Source organism: Homarus americanus, unplaced genomic scaffold (assembly GCF_018991925.1).
Source record: "Homarus americanus isolate GMGI-L3 unplaced genomic scaffold, GMGI_Hamer_2.0 scaffold36734, whole genome shotgun sequence".
Classification (NCBI taxonomy): Eukaryota; Metazoa; Arthropoda; class Malacostraca; order Decapoda; family Nephropidae; genus Homarus; species Homarus americanus.
The window spans coordinates 8,790,382-8,813,411 of NW_024733126.1; the positions used below are offsets into that span (position 1 = coordinate 8,790,382).

Here is a 23,030-nt window from a genome sequence, read left to right on the forward strand (position 1 = left end):
TCAGAAACATGTCTTAAGTGTTATAAAGAGATATGCCTGTACTGTACATATACTGGGTCTCTTCATGAACATTCAGCAGTAAATGTGTACTAAACAGCACACCCAATTGGAGGAACTCGTCAGTAGACCAGGAAATAGGGTAATCCACTAGTTGTTCAATGGTTAATACATATAATTAAGAGATCAATAATCTGTGGCCACTCTACATCAAAGCAGTAAAACTGCTTGTACTGTATGTCCCAAAAAATTACATTAACTACAAATTAAAAACTCTTCTGTTTTCCAACTCATACAGTGTAAGGTACAGTAGTAAGTATTCATCTAGAGGTAAAGAATTACTTATATTTAGGTCCTCAACATTAATAATTCTGAGTTGTGTGGATACTGTATCTGTACAGTACCAGTATAGTATAATGTACTGTACTAAAATGTAACACCTTTACATTATTGTTTAATTGAGTACTATATTGTATCTTAGTAAGATCTGATTAAGTCTGCTAAATGAGTTACTTCTATCTGGGGGTACAGAAGTATTGAAAATTTTTATTTTTTCTAATTAGAAGTTACTGTACAGAACAGAATTATTATATTGTACAGTAGTATTAGTTTAAATTTGGGAGCAGAGTGTACAATATAAATACTACTGAAGTATAGTACATGACTGTACAGTATAGTACATGAAAATGTATGTTTTATGCTACCCTGGAAATACATAAATTATCAATAATCTCAAATTCTTTCTTCCCTATAAGTGACCTGTCGGCAAAGTGTGAGGACTATGCAATTAAGTCATTGTGTTACGCTGCACTCCCTCTGTGTAATGAGAATTTGCCAGAAGCAGAACCTAGACAGCTTTGTAGAGAAGAATGTGAGATCCTGGTAAGTATGGTTTTACAATAAATAAAAAAAAAACCTACCGGAATAACCAGTATCTGTACAGTATTGCTTTTGTGCCTGTGTGTGTAGGAGGGGAGGAGGGGGGGCAAGACTCCCTTAACATAAATGTTTAAAAAAAAAAATGACTTTTTATCCTTGCATAGCAAATTTTTCAGTTCATTTTTACAAATTATTTTGACCCTTTGGTTTTTAAAATTTAAGAGCTATTAATTGTTTGTCACTGTGGGTAGAGAATTGGAGAAACTCAATATAATAATAAGAAAAGTGCTTTGTATGTCGAGTATAGTATTGTACAGTACTTAACCAATTAAGCAGGAATCAATATCTTTTCTGTGTGGAATGGACATGGAAAAATCCAGGGGAGACGTGTTGCATAAAGGTGAAGGAAGAATGCAAAAAATAATAGAGGAATAAGTCTTTTGAATATAACAGGGAAATAGTGATAGGGTTGCAGTTGATAGAATAAGGAAAATGAATGTTGGATGGGTGAGAAAGGCGGAGTATTTAGTTTTGGTAGACATTATATAGACTAAAAGATATCCAGTAAAGATGCTCACAGAAAGATACTTAAGAAAAAGACAAGAAACTGTACACAGGCAGCATTTATGAATCTGGAAAGGCTTATACTATGATGGATCTATTATTGCTGTCCATAAGTGGTGTTGAGGATTTATGAAGTAGGAGGAAAGTTGTTTGATGAACAGAAGGTATTTTATAATAGTAGTACTAACTACAGTAGTAAGGTATATGTGAGCAAATGAAGAACTAAATGACAATTTTAAAGCATGGGAATAGAAGTGGTTGTTTAACATTAATTCACTTGACAATATTTTAGTTTAGCAATATAAAATTTTTAACACCCTTTCTTGTTTAATGATTAGTAAAAATTCGGTTTAGCGATGTGCAACTTTCTATGATGGGGGAAACTAGGGATGAGGTGGCCTGTAAGATGGCTTGTTGCCTTTGTTACAGGTAATAAAACTATAAAAGTTGTGGAAAAATCATTATAATACTCTAATGTGGCTTAGAAATAAAGAAAATGTATTATAAAACTGAGCATGTGTGGGTGTATGTGATGTGTGGGAAGTGAACGTATGTATACAGGTGTATGAGACAATGAGCTGTAACCGTGGCCAACTGCACTCTCCCTCCCCCCTATTTGATACAGCAGCCACAGACTGAACTGTGTTGCATGTATACTATGAGGAATAAAAAAAAAAAATACCCTGTATTGCATTGCCATTTGCCAATCATTTCACTACACACAGGACATGAGACAGCAAACAGCTGGAAACCCCCACAGTGCTACCCCTCCCCTCCCCTTCCCCTGCTTTGTGTGCTAACTCCCATTCACGTATGTAAGAGTTATTCCCTCTATGTTTTTTACCGTATAATAATTCTTCAATTTGTTATGCACATTCTGTATGAATGATTGTGTGTGCATTAATAGTAAAAAAAAAGAAAATACATACAGTTTACAGAATCTACCCAGAACCATGAGTTGAAAAAATAACAATAACAGTTCACAGTTTGGTCTGCTAGGAATATTATTCCTCGTTATCCCGCGTTTAGTAATAAATTTGCTTCACGTTAGGTTTTGGTAACATGTCTCAATGTATTTAATACAGTACAATGTATTTTGCAGAGAGTAAACAGGAACTGCAAAAGATAAGATTAAAGGGGATTCAAGATAACTGTTAGGAAAGGGTTCTGATGCAGTGGACTTGATAAAACATGTAGAATAAAAAAATACAAAAGTTGAAGACAGTTGGTAAGAGGATGGAGTTTGATAGAGTGGACTTTCATAAACCAAGCAGAGTAGAAAAATCTAGCAAATTGAAATGTAATACTGTATATTATGGTAAGAATAAATATGTAGTACATAACTCATGTGCTTTTTGTGTCTCTGTAATGTCTTAAAGGTAAACGATGTGTGCAGAATGGAATATGTTATTGCTAAACAACATCAACTGATTGGACAACGGCTGCCAATTCCTGAATGTGAGGAGCTTTCACCGATCACATCTCCCGATCATCTGTCCTGCATTCGTTTGGGAGTGCAGAGTGAACCCCTTGTTGAGGGTTAGTTAAAATGTCTTCTGTTTAGAGATTACAAAGAGTGTTATTTGTTGATGACTTACTTTAAATATACTTTGTGTGTGGCATGTACATTCAACAAAATCTTCTCGAACACTTGGGCATGATGGATGTGAGAAGGAGCAGAATGGGGCTCGTCATCTCAGAATAGTTTTAGATTCTTCGTTCCTTTTACAGATTGCATAGTAGGGGGCAGGGAAAAACACTTTTATTTGAGTTGCAGGCTGCACTTTTCAGGCATCGTTTGTATGGCTGTAACAAACACCTGTGCAAAATTTCATGCCATTTCATGCATACTTACCCTGCCGCATCGCGAACGACTTTTTGTCAACTTTTAGTGTACAGTATACCAAAAATTAGGTGTCATTTAATGTTTTCCAGGATAATGATAAATTTTACATGGGTGACATCGATTTAATTCACATGTTATTTTACAGGTACACCGTATAGAAAATGATTACAAGTTCATATTGAAATTCTTTTTTGTGCGGAACCTTGGCATCATTTTCCTAGACAATAATCTTTGCCTAATATATCCATCTCTCGATTCGTATCCCGTCACTTCAGTGCAAGCTTCAGTCATCACTTTTATGCCTCTCTCGACCGCCTGAGTGCTGTTTGGCCACTTGGGCACCACTAATGGTGTCTCAAGAATGTCATTAACCTGTAGATTTGACAGAGAAGCAATGTAAGGAGGCTCAGTCTTGAGTTCATTCCTCCAGTTAATCATGGAATGATAGTTTTTTGCTTGCCACTTTAGTTTCGGAGTCACCACCTTTCTCATGTTGACTACAGGAGGCACATCCTCATTCCCATCTCCATCTTTACCCTCCTCATCAGTATAGTTTAACAAATTCTCGTCAACAGCAGCATCAGAATCTTCCTCCTCCTCTTCAGATCTGCCAGTGCATTCTTCCTTTTGCTGATTCTCCTCTCTAATTTTTCTTATCATTGAGACAGCTTTTTCTCTAACAGTCATGTCCTCATCTGCACACATACCAAGAAGAATTTGATCTGTGTGGGCGAAGTATGCATTTCTCTGGACAGCCTTCTTCACTATCGTCTCCTCCTCACTATTCAGGTGTTTCATATATAGCAGGGACTGGAATACGTTCCTTGAGCCGTGTGTTACGTAAGGGTGTATCTTGATGTAAAACCACATTGGAGCACTAAACTTTATTATTGTAATGACAATTCTTTTCAACTCATGGCTGGGTCTTGATGTTGCTACATACAGCCTGAGGATTCTACTCCATAAGGTGTTCCACCTTGACACACAGGGAGGACCTGGCTCAATAGCAGCCAAGTCATCTTCAACAACACCTGTGATAACTCCTTTACAAATCCTATACAGGTATTTCTGATCCCAGGACAGATCTTTCTCCACTTCATCATTAAACACAGGGAAATCAGGGTAACTGACTGGCTGGAAGGCGACAACTGGAAGCTCAGACAAAGACTCCTTGATCTGCTTTCCAATGGGACCACGCCAATGCTCAGGACCACTTGGTTTACCATCATAGTGATAAAATACTGCGCGGAAAGGCAGCTCATTTCCGTGAAGCTGACATATGAAATAATGGAGCGGGTGACCAAGTAACATTTCAAGATGATGAATGACTCCATTTTCTGATCCTACATTTACATTGGTTCCATCACAACCAACACACACAATGGGCTGCTGGGTTAGATTTTTCTCCACCAGAAACTCGTGAATAGTTTTGGCAATCTGCTTTCCGTGTCCAGTCTTGGGAGTCACATGTGTGAGATATTCATTGCCAGGCTCAACCATGATGACATAATGATCTTTCACCATCATCCTCGAACTCCATTTCTCGGTCTTCTCATTCTTTATCATCACACGAGTGGCGGTCTTCTTACCATCAAAATAGAGTGACGTCAAATTATCTAAACTAGCCATCTCAATTTCTTGCCTCTTAAATCGGTATTTTTGTCTCGCATCCCGCAGCTTATGTGGTCCAATAACCTGACTCTTGTCATCCTTTGTGATAATGCCATAGTCAGTTAAGGTGGCAGTAGCAATGGCAGCTCCAGCATAATCACTAATCAAGTATCGGTCACAAGCAGTGGCCAACTTACCCAGGTCTCCCCTACATTACAGTACAGTAACACAACATTGAGAAATGAAATGAGAAAAGGCTGATAATCAATATAGACATAGCACCATACTCATCTGCAACAAGACAACTTAAATGAAATAAGAGATATGAAAAAAAAGTTGATAAACACTGAACAGGACATTGCACCGCCACAGCGGCTGTTTGGCTAGTACTGTAGGTAAATTTAAAAATTTCAGTAGAAAATGCGGCAGACTAAACCTCGACATATCAGCTTCAAATTTGGCATGGAGTCTTAGATATGTATAAGGAACAATGCCTGAAGAGTGCAGCTTTGAGCAAAATTTCACTGCCCCCTATTGCATAGTGTTTATAGAGTGTGAGAAGTTTTTGGTGAGAGTATACCTACTTGTTCTTTTAACACTTGTCTTGCAGTTGTCTTCTTTCTTGAAACATGTTTCCTTTGATCCACCCCACACATATGGAATTGGAGGAAATATAATAAGTAGATAGAAAGACAATACAGTATATACAGTATTCAATTTGTACAGTCTCTGAATATTTCAACTTAATGTGGATGAGTTTTTCTGCACAAGTATTATTATTTCAGATGAAAAGTGCTACTTAGGAAATGGCGAGACTTACCGTGGAACAGAGAGCCATACAGTCTTTGGACGAATTTGTGAGCCTTGGAGTCAGAATCAACTTTACATGCGAACAGCTGAATATCCAGAACTTATTGGTGGCCATAACTACTGCCGTAACCCAGGTGGAGCAGAGACACAACCATGGTGCTTTGTGGCAACTGAACACTCTGTATCCAAGGAGGAGTGTGCAGTTCAAATGTGCAGTAAGTATGAAGTACTGTACTATATACTGTATTGTATTTCAATAGTTTTTCAGTATGTCTACATGTTTTGTGGACTACAGTATTAAGCGTACCCTTTTCATCACTTTGTAATAAACCTAGCCATGCCTATGTGTGTTTATGATATTTACCATAACATTATATATATGTATTTAGTGGGTCTAAATGGTTGTAAAATGGGAAACTTGGGTGCCTGGAACCAATCAGAATAAATCCCACAGGTTCTGTACTTTCGTTATCGGCGGTGTCCCAATTAGGCGCGATAACCAAGGGATGATTGTACTGTATTGTATATACTTGTGAAACTGGCCAGTTGCTTCTGGTGTTATGGTACAGGGGTACCAAGTGACAGCACTAGGATCCCGCTTCCTCTATCAAGGAATAAACAATTAAAATTTAAATTGAAAAAAACATTCAAATAATGGGACATAGCGAACCTAAATGGCCCTATAGCGGGCACAGTCACGTATGCATCGCGTATTCTTATAGATTGTGCTGCCAGGCGTACGTTATCTAGTGAATTTAGTCAATATTGTACAGTAACAATGGACCTAAGTGCAAACCTGTATTGTACATGTACTAAATGATTACGGTACTAAAATTGTTATGTCTATTGCAAATATAGCTTGTTTATACAGGTATTCAAATAAATTACTATCTTACAAAAATCCCACCAATGAAAGTTATATTCACCCAGGTCGTTTGGGTGGCAAATTATGAGAAGAGCTTAGTCACTCTTAAGTTATGATAAATAAACACGAAGGCAGGCCTTCAGCGCCAACTGTCAAATCTTATCTCAAATGAATAAACAAACAAACACCAGAGATTCTGTCACCTCACCCCCCCATTCCCCCCCTCTTCCCACACGCTCCTGGTTACCTCCCTCGTGTTCCCAGACAAAAGATTGGTGATTTCTTTGTTTATTTTATATAATATCTCAGACTAAAGTTAGGATAATATAATTTGCATTGCTGAAATCCTTGCAAGACAGATTAATTTAAATATAAGCGTCATGTTTTGCTCAAGATATAAAAAATGTAGTACATTAGTGTACAATACTGTAGTACATTTTATAAAAAGTTTTTCAATTGTATTTTTGGGTAGACTTACATAAATTTCTTCATTTATTTTCATCCATTTACATGCACACACCATACTAAAAGAAACGTAAAAGAAATAAATGACCTTAGTGCAAAGCTGGAGTGCACATGTACTAATTTGATTACGGTACTAAAATTGTTATGTCTAGTGCGAATTACAACATGTTTATATTCAAATAAATCAGTATCTTACAAGAATCCCAGCAATGTTAATTATATTCTTCCTAGGTCATATCACTGGCATTTTAAAATGAGAGAAGCTTAGTAGGACTGTTAAATAAACACACAGAGACCTTCACCTCAAACTTATCACCTCAACCCCCCCAACCCCTCGCTGGGTGGCGGCGTCAGTCCCTCCCCCCAGCCAGGCTTTTAGGCTTACAGTTTTTATCTTATATAATATCTCAGACTAAAGTTAGGAGATTATAATTTGCATTGCTGGAATCCTTGCAAGACAGCCAATAATTTGAATATAAACGTCATATATTTTGCTCAAGAGATAAAAATTTTTGTACATTAGTGTACAGTACTGTAGTACATTTTATAAAAAAGTTTTTCAACTGTATTTTTAGGTAGATTTACATAGATTTCTTCATTTATTTTCATCCATTTACATGCACACACCATACGGACGTATATGCGATCGGATGTTGTTCGGTCGGACGTTAACCGGCGCATGACTGTATATATATATATATATATATATATATATATATATATATATATATATATATATATATATATATATATATATATATACAATGTGCCCGCCTGGTTTCATAACGCATTTATCATATCACATGATTGCATGAAGCCTGAACATTCACTTATCAGGATTTTTTTTCTTACACATATCTGGCAGTGGAAGTGTCCATTTCGAGCAACCACCCAGATTTAAGCCACCTGCCTGACTGCCTGTTTTAGCTCATAAAATTCATACAAATTACCCGGCCAGAATATAATTTACATTGCTGGAATTCTTATAATTTGGTGATCATTTTGAATATAAACATCATATATTTTGCATTAGACATACAAATTTTAGATATAAATTTTTCTCAGAGTAACTATGTTATCTTTTGTGCAAAATATATGACATTCAAAATATTCCTGGTCTTACAAGGAATCCAGCAATGTCAATTATATTATCCTAACTTTAGTTTGAGGTATTATTTATTACAAAAAGTTAAGTATTCTGGTTTTCCCACACATCTCCTTGGGACGGTTGGTGGGGGAGGGAGGGACCGACCGACCATCTGTTACCCCGTGAAGAATATTTTTTTTTTTTTATTAACTGAAGATATTTGTTTTAGCTCATAAAATTCATACAAATTACCCGGTCTGAATATAATTTACATTGCTGGAATTTTTATAATTTGATGATCATTTTGAATATAAACATCATATATTTTGCATTAGACATACAAATTTTAGATAAAAATTTTTCTCAGAGTAACTATGTTATCTTTTGTGCAAAATATATGACATTTATATTCAAAATATTCATGGTCTTACAAGGAATCCAGCAATGTCAATTATATTATCCTAACTTTAATCTGAGGTATTATTTAATACTAAATGTTAAAAACTCTTGAAAGGACGATTGGTGGGGGGGTGGGGGGGAGGGTTGGGACTGACCGTGCGGTTGGAAGAGGGGGGGGAGGCAAGGTGGGGTACTTTGATTGACAGATAGTGTCGTGAAGATTATTTTTTTTTTATTAACTGAAGATATTTTTTTTAGCTCATAAAATTCATACAAATTACCCGGTCAGAATATAATTTACATTGCTGGAATTCTTATAATTTGGTGATCATTTTGAATATAAACATCATATATTTTGCATTAAACATACAAATTTTAGATAAAATTTTTTCTCTAGGTAACTGTTATCTTTTGTGCAAAATATATGACATTTATATTCAAAATATTCCTGGTCTTACAAGGAATCCAGCAATGTCAATTGTATTATCCTAACTTTAGTTTGAGGTATTATTTATTAAAATTTAGTGGTTTTCCCCCAAAAATTTCTCAGAGGGAAGAGCCGGCAGTGTAGTGTGAGAAGAGGGGGAGGGAGTTGAGTCCATTATTTGAATGGACATTAACTTGGCGACTGTATTTCTCTGTTTCTCTTAAGTATTAATTGTGTGCATGTACCATCATAAAATTAAGATGTTATTTTTACTACAACATAGTTATGTGCCTTCAAAAAGTGGAGTTTGGGGGTCGGGCCGGTTTCTATTGGAATTAATCCCTTATGTTCTGTTGTTCACTTAACGCGGATTTCACTTAACACGGGACCCTCTGGGTTCTATTGACCTCGTTAAGTGGGGTACAACTGTATATATATATGTATATATATATATATATATATATATATATATATATATATATATATATATATATATATATATATATATATATATATATATATATATATATATATATATATACAGTATATATATATATATATATATATATATATATATATATATATATATATATATATATATATATATATATTATATATATATATATATATATATATATATATATATATATATATATATATATATATATATATATATATATATATATATATATATATTTGTATGGCAAAAAAACCCAAAGAAATTGAAAATAGAGCACAAAAAGGTTATATTGTGTTAATCTACACCACGAAGATGCCGGAAGACCACTTTTAAAGTGACATGCATGGATGTTCCAATTTTTGTAGAATTGCTACAAAGCGCATACTGTATATTCAAAGTTTTCATTGCATCATAGATCAGTGACATAATATGAGTACGGTTATATGTTTTCTTCAGAGATTTTTCTGTCATTGGTAGTATTTACCTTCAACTTTGGCCTCTTCCTGGATTTATAACATTTATAGTACTGTACAGTGACCCCTCCGTTAACGAACTCAATCCGTTCCAGAAGGTCGTTTGTTAACCGAAAAGTTCGTTAACCGAAACCATTGTTTCAATGGGTTTTTGGGTAATTGGTTCCAGCTCACCGAAAATTTCCTAAATTCAACAAAAATGGTAGAAAAGTTCACTTACTTTGAGGTGTGTATGTAGAAGGCTCCTGGATGATGATGATGATGATGGGATTTAGAATGGGGGTGGAGGAGAAGGAAGAAGAGAAGGCATTGGGGTGGAAGAGAAGTCACCCCATGACGCCATTTCACCCATAAAATTTTAGCTCTCGGTGTAATTCAAGATTATTTTCTTTAAATCATCACTGCACTGCATTATATATTGTCAATATGTAAAATATATTTCAAAATGACCAATAATTTGCTTGGAAACACAGAAAAAAAGCGTTTAGTTGAAGAGAGTCTCAAGCAAGATGTTACCTCCAGTGAAAACAGAGAAAGACTGACTCCTGTTTGCTGTGTTAAGAGGCTGGATGCCGCGCATTAAACTAGTCACTTTACCTTCAATTATGTTCAAAAATTGTTAAAATGGCTAAAAAATTTAATATTAAATTTTAAAATAATTGAATAGTATAAACTTCTTGATATTTACTAAAATAGTAAGGAATTTAAGCCCTAGAACCGATTAATGTATTGGCGGACTGATACTAAAGCTGGTTGCCCGGTCAGTGCAAGCAAAAACATGTTGAGGTCGGTTCGTAAGAACTTCGTTAACCGAATTTTTTTTCGTTAACCGAATTGAAGATCCTTATGGAAGGCAGTTCGTTAATCGAAATTACGTTAACTGAGGTGTTCGTTAAACGAGGGGTCACTGTATATGTTTACCATAAAGTTTTATATTTTATTGAGTTAAAGCAGTCCAATAATATATCAGTAGAATATGAATATGAAATATGCCAAGCTTCTAAGTTATGCAAAATGTGAAACCTTTAGATTAATATGTGTTGGTAATATGTAAGTCACTCAATTTGTGCTTGGCTAGCAAATAAGATTTTAGGATCTATTATTAATTCTTATATTATTTCCATCATAGGTGACAACACATGGGTCTACATACTGATTGCAGCCATTGTAAGTGGCACAGTCTTACTAACATTGATCATTGCCCTCTGTTTGAAACGGAAAGCAAAGTCACCTAAGCAACCTTCACCCAAAGCCAAGACTGTAGAGCTAAATGCACTCCTTCCTAAGCAGCAGCAGCAGCTGAGGGCCCGAGAGTTTCCATTAGCCAATGTTAGGTTCATGCAGGAACTGGGAGAAGGAGCCTTTGGTGAGTTTTATATACGATAGTTGCATTAGTTTAATTTTTATTGTGCAATAATTTGTTACATTATTTCTTTTAGAGTATCATTCTCATTTTCTTTCTGTTCATTTAATACATTTGAATTGACAGGTAAAGTTTATAAAGGAGAACTTCAAGGAGTGAGCCCTGATGGCAACTCTGTACTAGTAGCTATTAAGACGTTAAAGGAAAATGCTACTGCTAAGACTCGCCAGGATTTTCACCGAGAGGTAGAACTCATGACAGACCTGCGGCACCCGAACATTGTCTGTCTGCTGGGAGTAGTTATGAAAGAGGAGCCAATGTGCATGTTATTTGAGCATATGTCACAGGTATGTGTTTCATGCTTCATGCCTTTTCAAGATACCCTGTAAATTATTACCTACCCATAACTTTTTAGAAATTTATTTGGATGCTGTACAGGTATCACTCGCTATACGAATGGGTTATGTTACTGAACAACAACAAAAAACTACTTAACCAATAATAATAGCACACAACTACTCTGTACTGTAATTTACTACCTACCACATTGAAACATTAATAAAATACTATCTAGATGAAAATACGCAGCTAAAACCATTAAGGAAAAGCTAAATCAAAGTTTAACACAGCCGCCATTTGTATTGGCACTGGCAGGCCTCAAGTCTCACCATAGCAACCAAGTTCAGCTGGGGATGCTCCCTCTCCTGACCCTTAGCAACGCTCCCCTTCCGGCTTTCACACACAAAGAAAGGTTTTCTCCCTTTATATTTTTTACCTTGTGATAGTTACTTCTTTTACTTTTTTTCCACATTCTGTATGTAGGATTGTGTGCAACTGCAACTGATTAAAAAAAAAAAAATTTTTTATCTACCCGAAATTACGATATGAAAATAATCATAACATAACTCCTACCTCAGTCTAGTTGGGAGAGCACTAGGGGGATATGGCTGTCCCAGCTGACTCTCGGGGGCATGTGATTTGAATTTTTGCTGTGGCCCAAATTGGTAAAAGCGAGGAAGCTTTCATAATATGAAGAAGGAATGATAATTTAGGAGATTCATATAAGTGAGTTTTTGAAGCTCGAATGTTTGTATAGTGAGGAATACCTGTATGTGATAAAAAAAATTTGCTCACTCTTTGTGTTGATGATTTGGATGATATAATTTTATGATTTTATTTTCTTAGGCTAATTAAATGGTTGTACTAATGAAAATTTTCTTTTTAACAGGGTGATTTGCATGAATTTTTGATTGCCCATTCCCCGAGGTCAGATGTTTCGGCTTGTAGTGATGATGGCATGTCTCAAGTGGTCCTGGAACAACCAGATATGCTTGTGATTGCTACACAAATTGCTGCGGGTAAGTTTTGTCTTTGTTTTGAAAAATCAAAATCCCAAATAAATTTCATATTGGTAAGATACATTTGATGAATTCAACCATATTCGAAATTTCCATTGAAAAATAAATACAGTATTATACATGTAGAATATGTAAAAAAAACATGATTTTGAGCTGTTTCAAGATCTGTTGCACTTATAATCACCAGTGTTGAGTGAGTACAGTACAGTAGTTTGATTTAATAGGAACTGTTCACCCATAATAAGGTACCGGTAATTGTAATTACTAAAGTAGTTTTGGATATATTAGAAGAGGGCAATAAAAAAAAGTTAAAAAGCAAAAAGAATATTCATTACTAGTCTATGAAGTATGTAGAGGAAAAAAAGAATGAGGGAGAGAATGAACATTAGCGGCTGTAAATATAGTACCTGTACTGTACTGTAAATTATGTGTACAATTGTGTCTGCATTTACGCGGTCAATTGAACCCGTGGAGGCCCGCTTAAATGTCGAAATGAAATAACAGAACATGGGATTAATGGAAATAGAGACTGGGCCGACCCCCAAACACCACTTTTTGCGACACAATACGTACGTTGTAGTAAAAATAGTATCTTAATTTTACGATGGTATGCACACACACATAATATAGAAGATAAATATCAATAAGAGAATAATATACTGTACCAGGTAAAAGAAAAATCAAGGTTTAACACTTACGTTAGTAGAAGAGTTGGGTCGGCATACGTGAATGGTGGCTGGTTCCGAGGCAGAGGGCAGATTAGTTGCCCTCCAGTGAATCACTTTCACTGCTCGCAGAGGTTTGCAGGGCCTCCCAGACAAACCTCTCAAAGTCCATATCCTCACTGTCAATATCACTATCACTGACTTGGGCTGGCTGTGGTTGTGGTGGGTTTCGGGCGAGGAAGACCTCAATACTACGTTGACGACTAGCATTGATGTTGTTGAGATAGATCTGGATATACGGCTCCATAAATTTCGTCAGATGGTTACTAGACACTTCATACCAATGCTTGTCTGGGTCGTTGTCAAGGATGAGCTTAAGTTTCTCCCCCAACTCGATGATTTCCTTCACATTATCATGGCTTGGTCCAGGTAAGTCAATGTTTTTTTCTGGTGGTGGGAGTCCCGCGGAAGCCTTTGTGAGTTGTGAGGGGAATAGCGGGCACAAGAGAAAACTGTATACGCGGACTGAGAGCAATGAGACAGGCCCTGCTAGGTCAGCGACTTCTGCCCTCTGGTGGCAGGGCACGTCATGTTACATTAGACCAATCACAGCTAGCGGCGGAGGGAATGCGTGGGTGGTAAGGATGCGTGGCCCAATCACAGTTCGATACATCATATGACGTCACCGATAACGCAACAGTGACATACTGCGCAACCTTACTTGCGCTGCTTGTGGTCGCCTGGGCCGCTTGAATCCAAAATGGCGCGGCGCGTCTGGACCCTCCAGCGACTCGCTGCGTAATGACCAAATTTACAGAGTAATTAAAGCATTTCGATTCTGGCAAGGCACCGCGTAAATGACCAAACGCGTTAACCAAACCCGCGTAAATCCAGACTCGACTGTATATAGTTAGTGCATATTAGTGAAGGCTATAATTAATTTGTTTCTATTCAGGTGGAAGTAAGAATGAAAGTGTAAAAACAGTTGATTGAAATTTAAAAACTAAAGTTTGTCTTGAAAATATACTGTACTGTACTGATGTTCCACAGCCCACAGACTTACAGTTTTGTGTAGAAAATGTACTAATGAATTGCATGTTTCAGGTTTTAAACAGGCAGTCCTCACTATACAAAAGATGCATTTTGTATGATGGATTTATAATACAAAAATTTATATTGTGCAAGCGATTTTCCCGTAGATGTAGTTTAGTTCAGTAGGGTAAGTGAAGGATGCATTCCTGAGGCCGATTTATGACACCATACTCAATAAAAATTAACCAGGCAAAATACAAAAGGCATCGCAATGTATAATTAAATGAATACAGAACTCATCATAAATAGATTAAGAAAGAGTAAAAAAAAGTAAATTTAGATATCACTGCCGATAGTGATTCATGTGGTATTGTTTATCTTACTCCAGAAACTTCTTGTAGATTCCCTTTGTATAGGGAACACTGGCACAGAAGCCAGCTGTACAGTACACCTGGAAAAATTTCCGGGTGCTACACTCTCCCATAAATGTGAGCCCCATCAGTGAGAGATCAGTGAATCAAAATTCACCTGGTAGAATCCATCATCTGGTAACAGTGGGTATGGAGTTGAGTGAGGCGAGGGGGTAGAGAGGCTGCATTACTATTTTCATATTTTTGGGGCACATTTGACAACATTTAATCCATTATGAAAATTGACTCATACAAAAAGTTTCCAATTTCCTAGCACTTGTTTTTAATGCATATTAGGTCTCTTCTGCCTTCATTTATCCTCATTATGCATACCGGTAAGCAATTCTTGGCAACTTTCTCCTGTACAAAACTTGGTGACAACCATCGCCCCACAAACCTTTGTCATCCCCCCTCCCTCTTGCACAGTGTTGCCAGAATAACGGAACTCTACCAGCTGCTTCGAGCTCATTAGTATACCGTTTTTAGGTTTAAATTTGTGGGTGGGTGTAGCGCTCGAAATTTTCCCCAACTGTCTCTCTGTCTTTGAGAGGATGTAGGGTCGGACACAGGTGTAGCTTCCATGCATGTTTCCTCTCTAAACTGCATACAATCCTGACCACTGACAGACAAACCAACTTAGGGATGCTTCCAGATAAGCATTTTAGCATCTTTCAATGATACAAAAATTAATTATGTACTGTAATTAAAAATTTCATAACTTTGGGGTTTTTATTCATAAAACAAAGCACAGGATAAAAATTACCCACAACAGAAGCTACTCAATATGAAGGTCAGGTCCCTGACCTGACGCCCTGGGTTTGCAAAAGAATAGTACATTACTGTACCTATGCAATGAACCCTTTTTGATAGTGGCATTGATAGTAGCAATGTGTTGTGGTCTAAAGTAGTTTGGGTGCAACTTGAAATTTGTTTGACAGGAAAAATGTTTATCAGCAGAAATACATAGTGCATTGTGAAAAGTGTTCACTCTCTCATTGATCTCAAATAGAGATTGCAAAAATATGTATAGTGGGAGTGCATATACTGTACAGATTTTTTCAGGGCCGAGACAAATCGTGATACAGTCATGCGCCGGTTAACGTCCTAGATACGTTCTTGGAAACGTGGCGTTAACCGAAATGGACGTTGTCCGATCATCGCATAAACTTTGTATTTATACTTACGTGTATGTGGAATACTATATACATACATATACACTTTTACTCTTAAATCACTCCTGTAATATGATACAGGTGATTAATTTTTATCTCTTGTGCAAAATACATGAAGTTTATATTAAAAATATTCACTGTCTTAGAAGGATTCTAGCAACGCTGGGGAGATGGGGGAGAGGGAGGGAGGGAGGGAGCGAGGGGGCGTGGGGGGGAGGGGAGCAGGATGTGAGGTAGTACATTTGACATTTGGCACAGGTGCAGGTCTAACGCTTGTTTATTTATCAGTTCTTAAGTGACTAAGCATTCTCTTATAAAAAGCCAGTGAAATGACCTGGGTGAATATAATTTACATTGCTGGGATTCTTGTAAGATAGTGATTAATTTTAATATAAACATGCTATAATTTGCACTAGACAACAATTTTAGTACCATAATCAAATTAGTACATGTACACTCCACCTTTGCACTAAGGTCATTTATTTCTTTTACGTTTCTTTTAGTATGGTGTGTGCATGTAAATGGATGAAAATAAATGAAAAAATTTATGTAAATCTACCCAAAAATACAGTTGAAATAATTTATATTTTAAAATGTGCACTAATGTAATACAATTTTTATCTCGAGCAAAATATATGAGGTTTATATTCAAATTAATCTCTGTCTTGCAAGGATTTCACCAATGCAAATTATATTCTCCTATAGTCTGAGATATTATATGAAAAACTTAAGGCCTAAAACCCCCACGCTCCCTCGCGTGGGGGGGGAGGGGAAGCGGGAGGTGAGGCGATAAGATTTGACAGTTGGCGCTGAAGGCCTGCGTGTTTATTTATCATTCCTTAAGAGTGACTAAGCTCTTCTCATAATTTGCCACCCAAATGACCTGGGTGAAAATAACTTACATTGCTGGGATTCTTGTAAGATAGTGATTTATTTGAATACCTGTATAAACAATCTATATTTGCAATAGACATAACAATTTTAGTACCGTAATCATTTAGTACATGTACAGTACAGGTTTGCACTTAGAGGTCCATTGTTAACCAAGGGACCACTGTATTGCGGTGTACTTTTAGTCTTTTACTGTACAATATTGACTAAAGTCACTAGATAATGTACACAACTAATGGTTGGTAAAACTTGTCAAGTGAGTGAGTGTCAAGTCTGTCAGTATGAGTGGCATGTGTGAGTGCTTGTGTCTCCCATCATAGGAGTCCGTTTTCTCTCTTAATCTTAGAGTACACCAGAGACTTCGTTATTCCATAATAATGACACAGAGGTTTTTTGCATGGTACACAAGGAGTGATTTTATCTTGCAGTCACCAGAAGCATTAGCACAGAGAAGGGGGGTAAGCCTGTCTTTCATCGGCTTATGGCCAGAAGTTTCCTTCCTTGTAATGTGTGTACGGCGAGGCATTTTTTTCCAAAATAGTCCAGTTGAATTACACCTAGTGAACTTAAAATTTTATTGGTGAAATTACTGCATCAAGCGAGGGAGCGTGGGGGGTTTAAAGCCTTAAGATTTTCATATAATATCTCAGACTATAGGAGAATATAATTTGCATTGCTGAAATCCTTACAAGACAGCGATTAATTTGAATATAAACGTCATATATTTTGCTCAAGAGATAAAAATTATAGTACATTAGTGTACATTTTATAATATAAAGGTTTTCAACTGTATTTTTGGGAAGATTTACATAAGTTTCTTCATTTATTTTCATCCATTTACATGCACTCGCCATACTAAAAGAAACGTAAAATAATTTTTTTTTTTTTTACGGTCATTAACCCACTCAGGCACAGGTCATTTTTAATGACCTTAGTGCAAAGCTGGTGTGTACATGTACTAATTTGATTACGGTATTAAAATTGTTATGTCTAGTGCAAATTATAGCTTGTTTATATTCAAATTAATCACTATCTTACAAGAATCCCAGCAATATAAATTATATTCACCCAGGTCATTTCACTGGCTTTTTATAAGAGAATGCTTAGTCACAGAACCGATAAATAAACACACGTTAGACCTTGGGCGCCAACTGTCAAACGTATTACCTCACATCCTGCTCCCCTCCCCCCCACGCTCCCTCGCTCGCTCGCTCCCTCTCTCTCTCTTTCTCCCCCATCTGCCCAGCATTGCTAGAATCCTTGTAAGACAGTGAATAATTTAAATATAAAAGTCATGTATTTTGCACCAGAGATAAGAATTAATCACCTGTATCACATTATAGTAGGGATTTAAGAGTAAGAGTGTATATGTATGTATATAGTATTCCACATACACATAAGTATAAAGACAAAGTTTATGTGATGATCAGACAACGTCCATTTCGGTTAACGTCACGTTTCCAAAAACGTATCTAGGACGTTAACCGGCGCATGACTGTATATATATATATTGACAATTCAGATCCCCGCCCAATATGGAATTTTGGCCAAACTGGATAGACCGTCCCCCTCTCCCCTTTATTATGGATTAAAGAAAGTTTACTATATATTCTGTTGGAATGTATAGTAGAGAAGTGTATACCATTCTTCCCATAGCGATCTTGATGAATGTGATTATAGGTGCTGCTATTTTGTTAAAAGTAAGTAATACTTGTCATATATTATATACTAGTTCATCTGCCATTGGCTGCTAATTCTCTGACTGTGTGAAAATTGCACATAAGGCTTTAACATTGAATGTAAAGTAGTTACTAGTTGCTATCCTAAGCATTCATTATCCATCATTTAAGCAGCCTATTAACTTAGTATTGCTCATTAGGTATGGAATACCTGGCTAGTCATCATTACGTGCACCGTGACCTTGCATCCCGTAATTGTCTTGTGGGAGAGAATCTCACCGTCAAGATCTCAGACTTTGGACTGTCTCGAGACATCTATTCCTCTGATTATTACAGGTGAGTAAACAAAGCATCTTTGAGATTGCTTGCACATTTTTGTGCTCCCACTCTCCTGATCCATCTCCAAGTAATTGATAATTTGTTTTCATCTTTAATGCTTGCTTGTCCAGGAAGTATCTCAGGCACTTTTTGTGTTAGGACCCTTTTTTTAGCATAAGAACATAATAATAAAGGAAAATGCATTAGGCCTAATTACTTCCAACCCTTATAACTCTTATATCTGTCCAACCTATACCATATTTGAAACTTGATGAAACAATGTTTACCAAATTGCATCCTAATTCTAAATTTATTTAATTTAAAACTGTTGCTATATGCTAACTCCTGATAAGATAGTAAAAGTACCTTAGTTATATCACCTTCATTTAACCCCTGCCTCTGTCTTTCAAGAAAATGCATACTCAGTTTTCTTAATCTGTCGCTATATGAAAGGTTCCTAATTCAAAAGATTATCTTTGTCATCCTTTTATGAATGCTTTCTTAGGGAATCAAAATAAATTCCATTGTACAGTGAACAAAAGTGAACATAATCCAGTGTGGTTTTACAAATGCAAAATATAGTTGTAAAATAACACTACTGTATATTGATTATTGTTTTTTAGATTTTTAATCTACAAATACTGGCAAAAACAAGTAATAGAAACAACCCTATCACTCAGTTCCCTAGCCAAACGAGAGTGCGACGCTGCCACATGAGCAAGGAAGGTTTGGTAGGGGGTAACATTACACCTGAAGGCGACTGTGCATATATTTTGATAATCAGTCCAAATGATTACATGGACTCATGTTGCAAAGTTCCTCGTGTAACTTCTTGGCCTGCTGAATAACAATTCCAACTGAAAAGTTTAGCGCCTTCATTCCTATGCTGATGAAACCACTGCATCAGGCATTTTTCAACAGAAATTTAAAATAGAGAAGAAAAAGGTTATACCTGTACTGTGTTAATCTACACCAAGAAGATGGCGGAAAACCAGCTTTTTAAAGTGAGACAGATTGTATAAGTATGGAAACACAGAAGAAGGCATAGCATTCCACAGTTTGGCTGTGTGAGGAAAGAAGGAGGTACTATAACGGGTTATTCTCGTGTGACCGACATCCACAGAGAAACGGTGGGCACTGTGGGCAAGACTTGTGTTATGAGCCCATGGCCTTGCCGGCGGTACACAGGATGCTTAATCCACCGAACATTGCCCGTTAAAGTACCTGTAAAAGAGAGAGTGAAGCAACATTGCGGCGAAGAGAAAGGGAAGAGAGATTGTCGACTAAAGGAAGAGAGTTAATAAGACGAAATGCCTTTGATTCCACCCTATCTAATAGTTGGACAGAAGAAGAGCCACCCCAGATATGAAAGCAGTACTCCAAGTTAGGACGAATGAATCCCTTATATACTTGGAGCAACTGCTCAGGAATGAAGTAGCTACGGCATCTGTACAGCATTCCAAACTTTCGGGAGGCAGCTTTAGCTATAACTGTACTAAGGATGTGTGATTTACAGGACATATTGGAGGAAATGGTGAGGCCTAACATATTTATTTCAGAATTTGGCAGGATGATAGCATCCTGAAATGTAATTGGTGGGAGATCATCTAATTTACAAAGTGTAATTGGTAAATATTGAGTTTTATTACTATTGAACTTAACCAAGTTTGAACCTCCCCATTTAGAGATGCTGCACAGATCTGCATTGATAGAAGTAATGATAACAGTTCTAGAAACAGATCTAGTTTGAGAGTTAGGAGGAAGGGGAAAATGTGAAGAAGAGTGAAGAGTAGAATCATCAGCGTAAGAATGGATAGAATTAGTTGTAGTGTGAAGTAAATCATTGATAAAAAGAAGGAAGAGAGTTGGTGAAAGAACATAACTCTGTGGGACACCACTACTGGTAGAGAAAGAGCGAGAGATCGATCCCTCGACAACAACTGCTATGGATCGGTTCTCAAGGAAGCTAGAGATGAGAAAACAAAGTGGGGGAGAGAAACCAAAAGAGGGAAGTTTAGATAGCAAAGACTTGTGCCATTCCCTGTCAAATGCTTTGGAGATGTCAAGGACCACGACATAAGTTTCCCCATAATCCCTAAGAGAGGATGACCAAAGATGGGTGCAATAGGAGAGCAGATCACCAGTAGATCTCGCCTGGCGAAAGCCATACTGGTGATCCTTCAAAAGAGAAAGGCGTTCAAGGTGACGGAGAAAATGGGAGTTCAAGATAGTTTCGAAAATCTTGGAGAGAGATGAAGTTAGGGCAATGCCAAAGTTACCTACATTCGCACATACACTCTTCTCCCTGCTTCCTTGAGAGATGCCAAACACTGAAATAGTAATAGCTAGATGGTTCTCTAACAATCCAGAACAAAGCTAGGGTGATTTAGGGAGGGACAATAATAACTGTCTCAACCCACATGGGATATTTCTTATTGGAGGATTATAATCATTCAAGTCCTTTACTGGTTAATCACCTTTTATTTTTTGAGGTGATTTTAAATTGAATTTGTATAGCGATAACGCGCATAACTCTCGCCAATATGTCAAGGGTTCGAGCCTCAGCCTGGACACACGTGAGAAGGGTGTTATCCAGTGTGACCCTCACTACCAAACATCACAGGTTTCCCGGTCCCTGGTTTCCTCCTGTACTAACACTGGTTAGACCACCTAAACAGCTAGTAAACTGATAAAAGGCGAATATGATAAAAAAATAATAATTATTCTGATTATTTTCCTGCGTTTGATGTTAAACATATTGGTTGGTGTAATTGGTGAAAAAATACTCATGACAATGGAAAACAGAGGCCAGTCAGCATGTCGGGTCCCATGAATGTGTAGGGAACAATTTTTTTTTATTGTTATTTATTTATTTTTTTTTTTGCATCTGGAATGCAGCATTATTTAAAGTCTTGCTTGGTGTAGCTCTGACTAGAAATTTTTTTCATTTTTTTTTTTTTTTTTTATTCATCAATTTGCAGTCATTATTACTTGATATTTGTTTGCACAATGTACACTATTTAGTTCTTATGCTTCGAGCAACTCACTGTTTATAAATGTAATGAGAACAGAACTTCTTTACAGTGTCACCTGATTAAAGTCCGGTCACCCTCTGTATCTATGGTATTCTTTGTGAGGTCATGACAGTCTCGGAGGTTATATTATGTACACCTAATCATGGCCAATCCATCTCCCTTAATCATCTTCTCAAACTGCTATAATCATTCTAACAAAATCTAGGACTCTACTGGAATTTTTTTTCTAAATTGATTCTCTGCTATTCCAAATCTTGTCTTTATGGTTGCTCTTTCCTGACTCACCCTATATGTCGACTTTCTAATTTGGTTTTCTCTCATTTGTTTATGGAATGATGGGGAGGGGGGGGTGGGGAGTGTACTAATAGATGCACCAATATAGTATTTGTTTTCTCCCTTGTTCTGCTATTTTGTGACAAATATTTGTAAATTGCAGAGTTCAGAGCAAAAGTCTCCTACCAGTGAGGTGGATGCCACCAGAGTCCATCTTATATGGGAAGTTTACCACAGAGTCAGATGTCTGGAGCTTTGGTGTTGTTCTGTGGGAGATCTTCAGCTATGGTCTGCAGGTAAGCTTACTAATACCTGAACAGAAATTTACTTTGAAGAAATAGCTTTAAAAACATTTCACTTTCAGTAAAAAAAAATCATATTCAGTACAGTACAGTACAGTACAGTCGGCCCTTCACATACGCGGGTTTAGCATTCACGGATTCGCAAATACGCGTATTGCCCCGCCAGAGGAATATTCTGTACATTGAAGTAATTGAAGTACATTCAAATCGCGCACCATTCAACTTGCGTGCGGCACCGAACACGGGACACCGCACGCTCCCGCAACCTCACACACACATGCATAGCTCTCCCTCACTCAGTCAGTCTCGCTGTAACCACACTTGTGTTGACATCAGCATTGTAGTTGCAAAAATATTACATTTCCGTGAATATATTATATCAAGCACAGTATGAATAGAATATCACTAATATAAGAGTATTTTAACCGAAAACTACTAAAAAAACGAGTAACATATCTTGAACATCGGAAGGTTAGGTAAAGTCTCTTGTTTTCGTCATGTATTTTATCCTAATTTACATTGAAATACATCACGTTTCAGCAAAAGTACTATTTATTTCTGAGAATATAGAAATGTAATATTTTGCTGAAATGACGTACGTATTACAGTGGAAAGTGACGAAAGCAATGACTCGCTTTCTTTCGCTCAA

General features: G+C 36.8%; 1 protein-coding gene across 1 annotated transcript in view; it reads left to right on the forward strand.

The window, feature by feature from the left end:
- The window catches only part of LOC121869289 (inactive tyrosine-protein kinase transmembrane receptor ROR1-like), a 176,111-nt gene that overhangs the window by 130,651 nt on the left and 22,430 nt on the right, over nucleotides 1-23,030 (forward strand). The window contains exons 12-19 of the mRNA XM_042370535.1: nucleotides 753-879; nucleotides 2,820-2,979; nucleotides 5,683-5,922; nucleotides 11,013-11,249; nucleotides 11,373-11,593; nucleotides 12,475-12,604; nucleotides 18,654-18,789; nucleotides 22,243-22,375. Of these exons, the coding sequence (XP_042226469.1) occupies nucleotides 753-879; nucleotides 2,820-2,979; nucleotides 5,683-5,922; nucleotides 11,013-11,249; nucleotides 11,373-11,593; nucleotides 12,475-12,604; nucleotides 18,654-18,789; nucleotides 22,243-22,375 (1,384 nt within the window). The remainder of the gene's footprint in view (nucleotides 1-752; nucleotides 880-2,819; nucleotides 2,980-5,682; nucleotides 5,923-11,012; nucleotides 11,250-11,372; nucleotides 11,594-12,474; nucleotides 12,605-18,653; nucleotides 18,790-22,242; nucleotides 22,376-23,030) is intronic.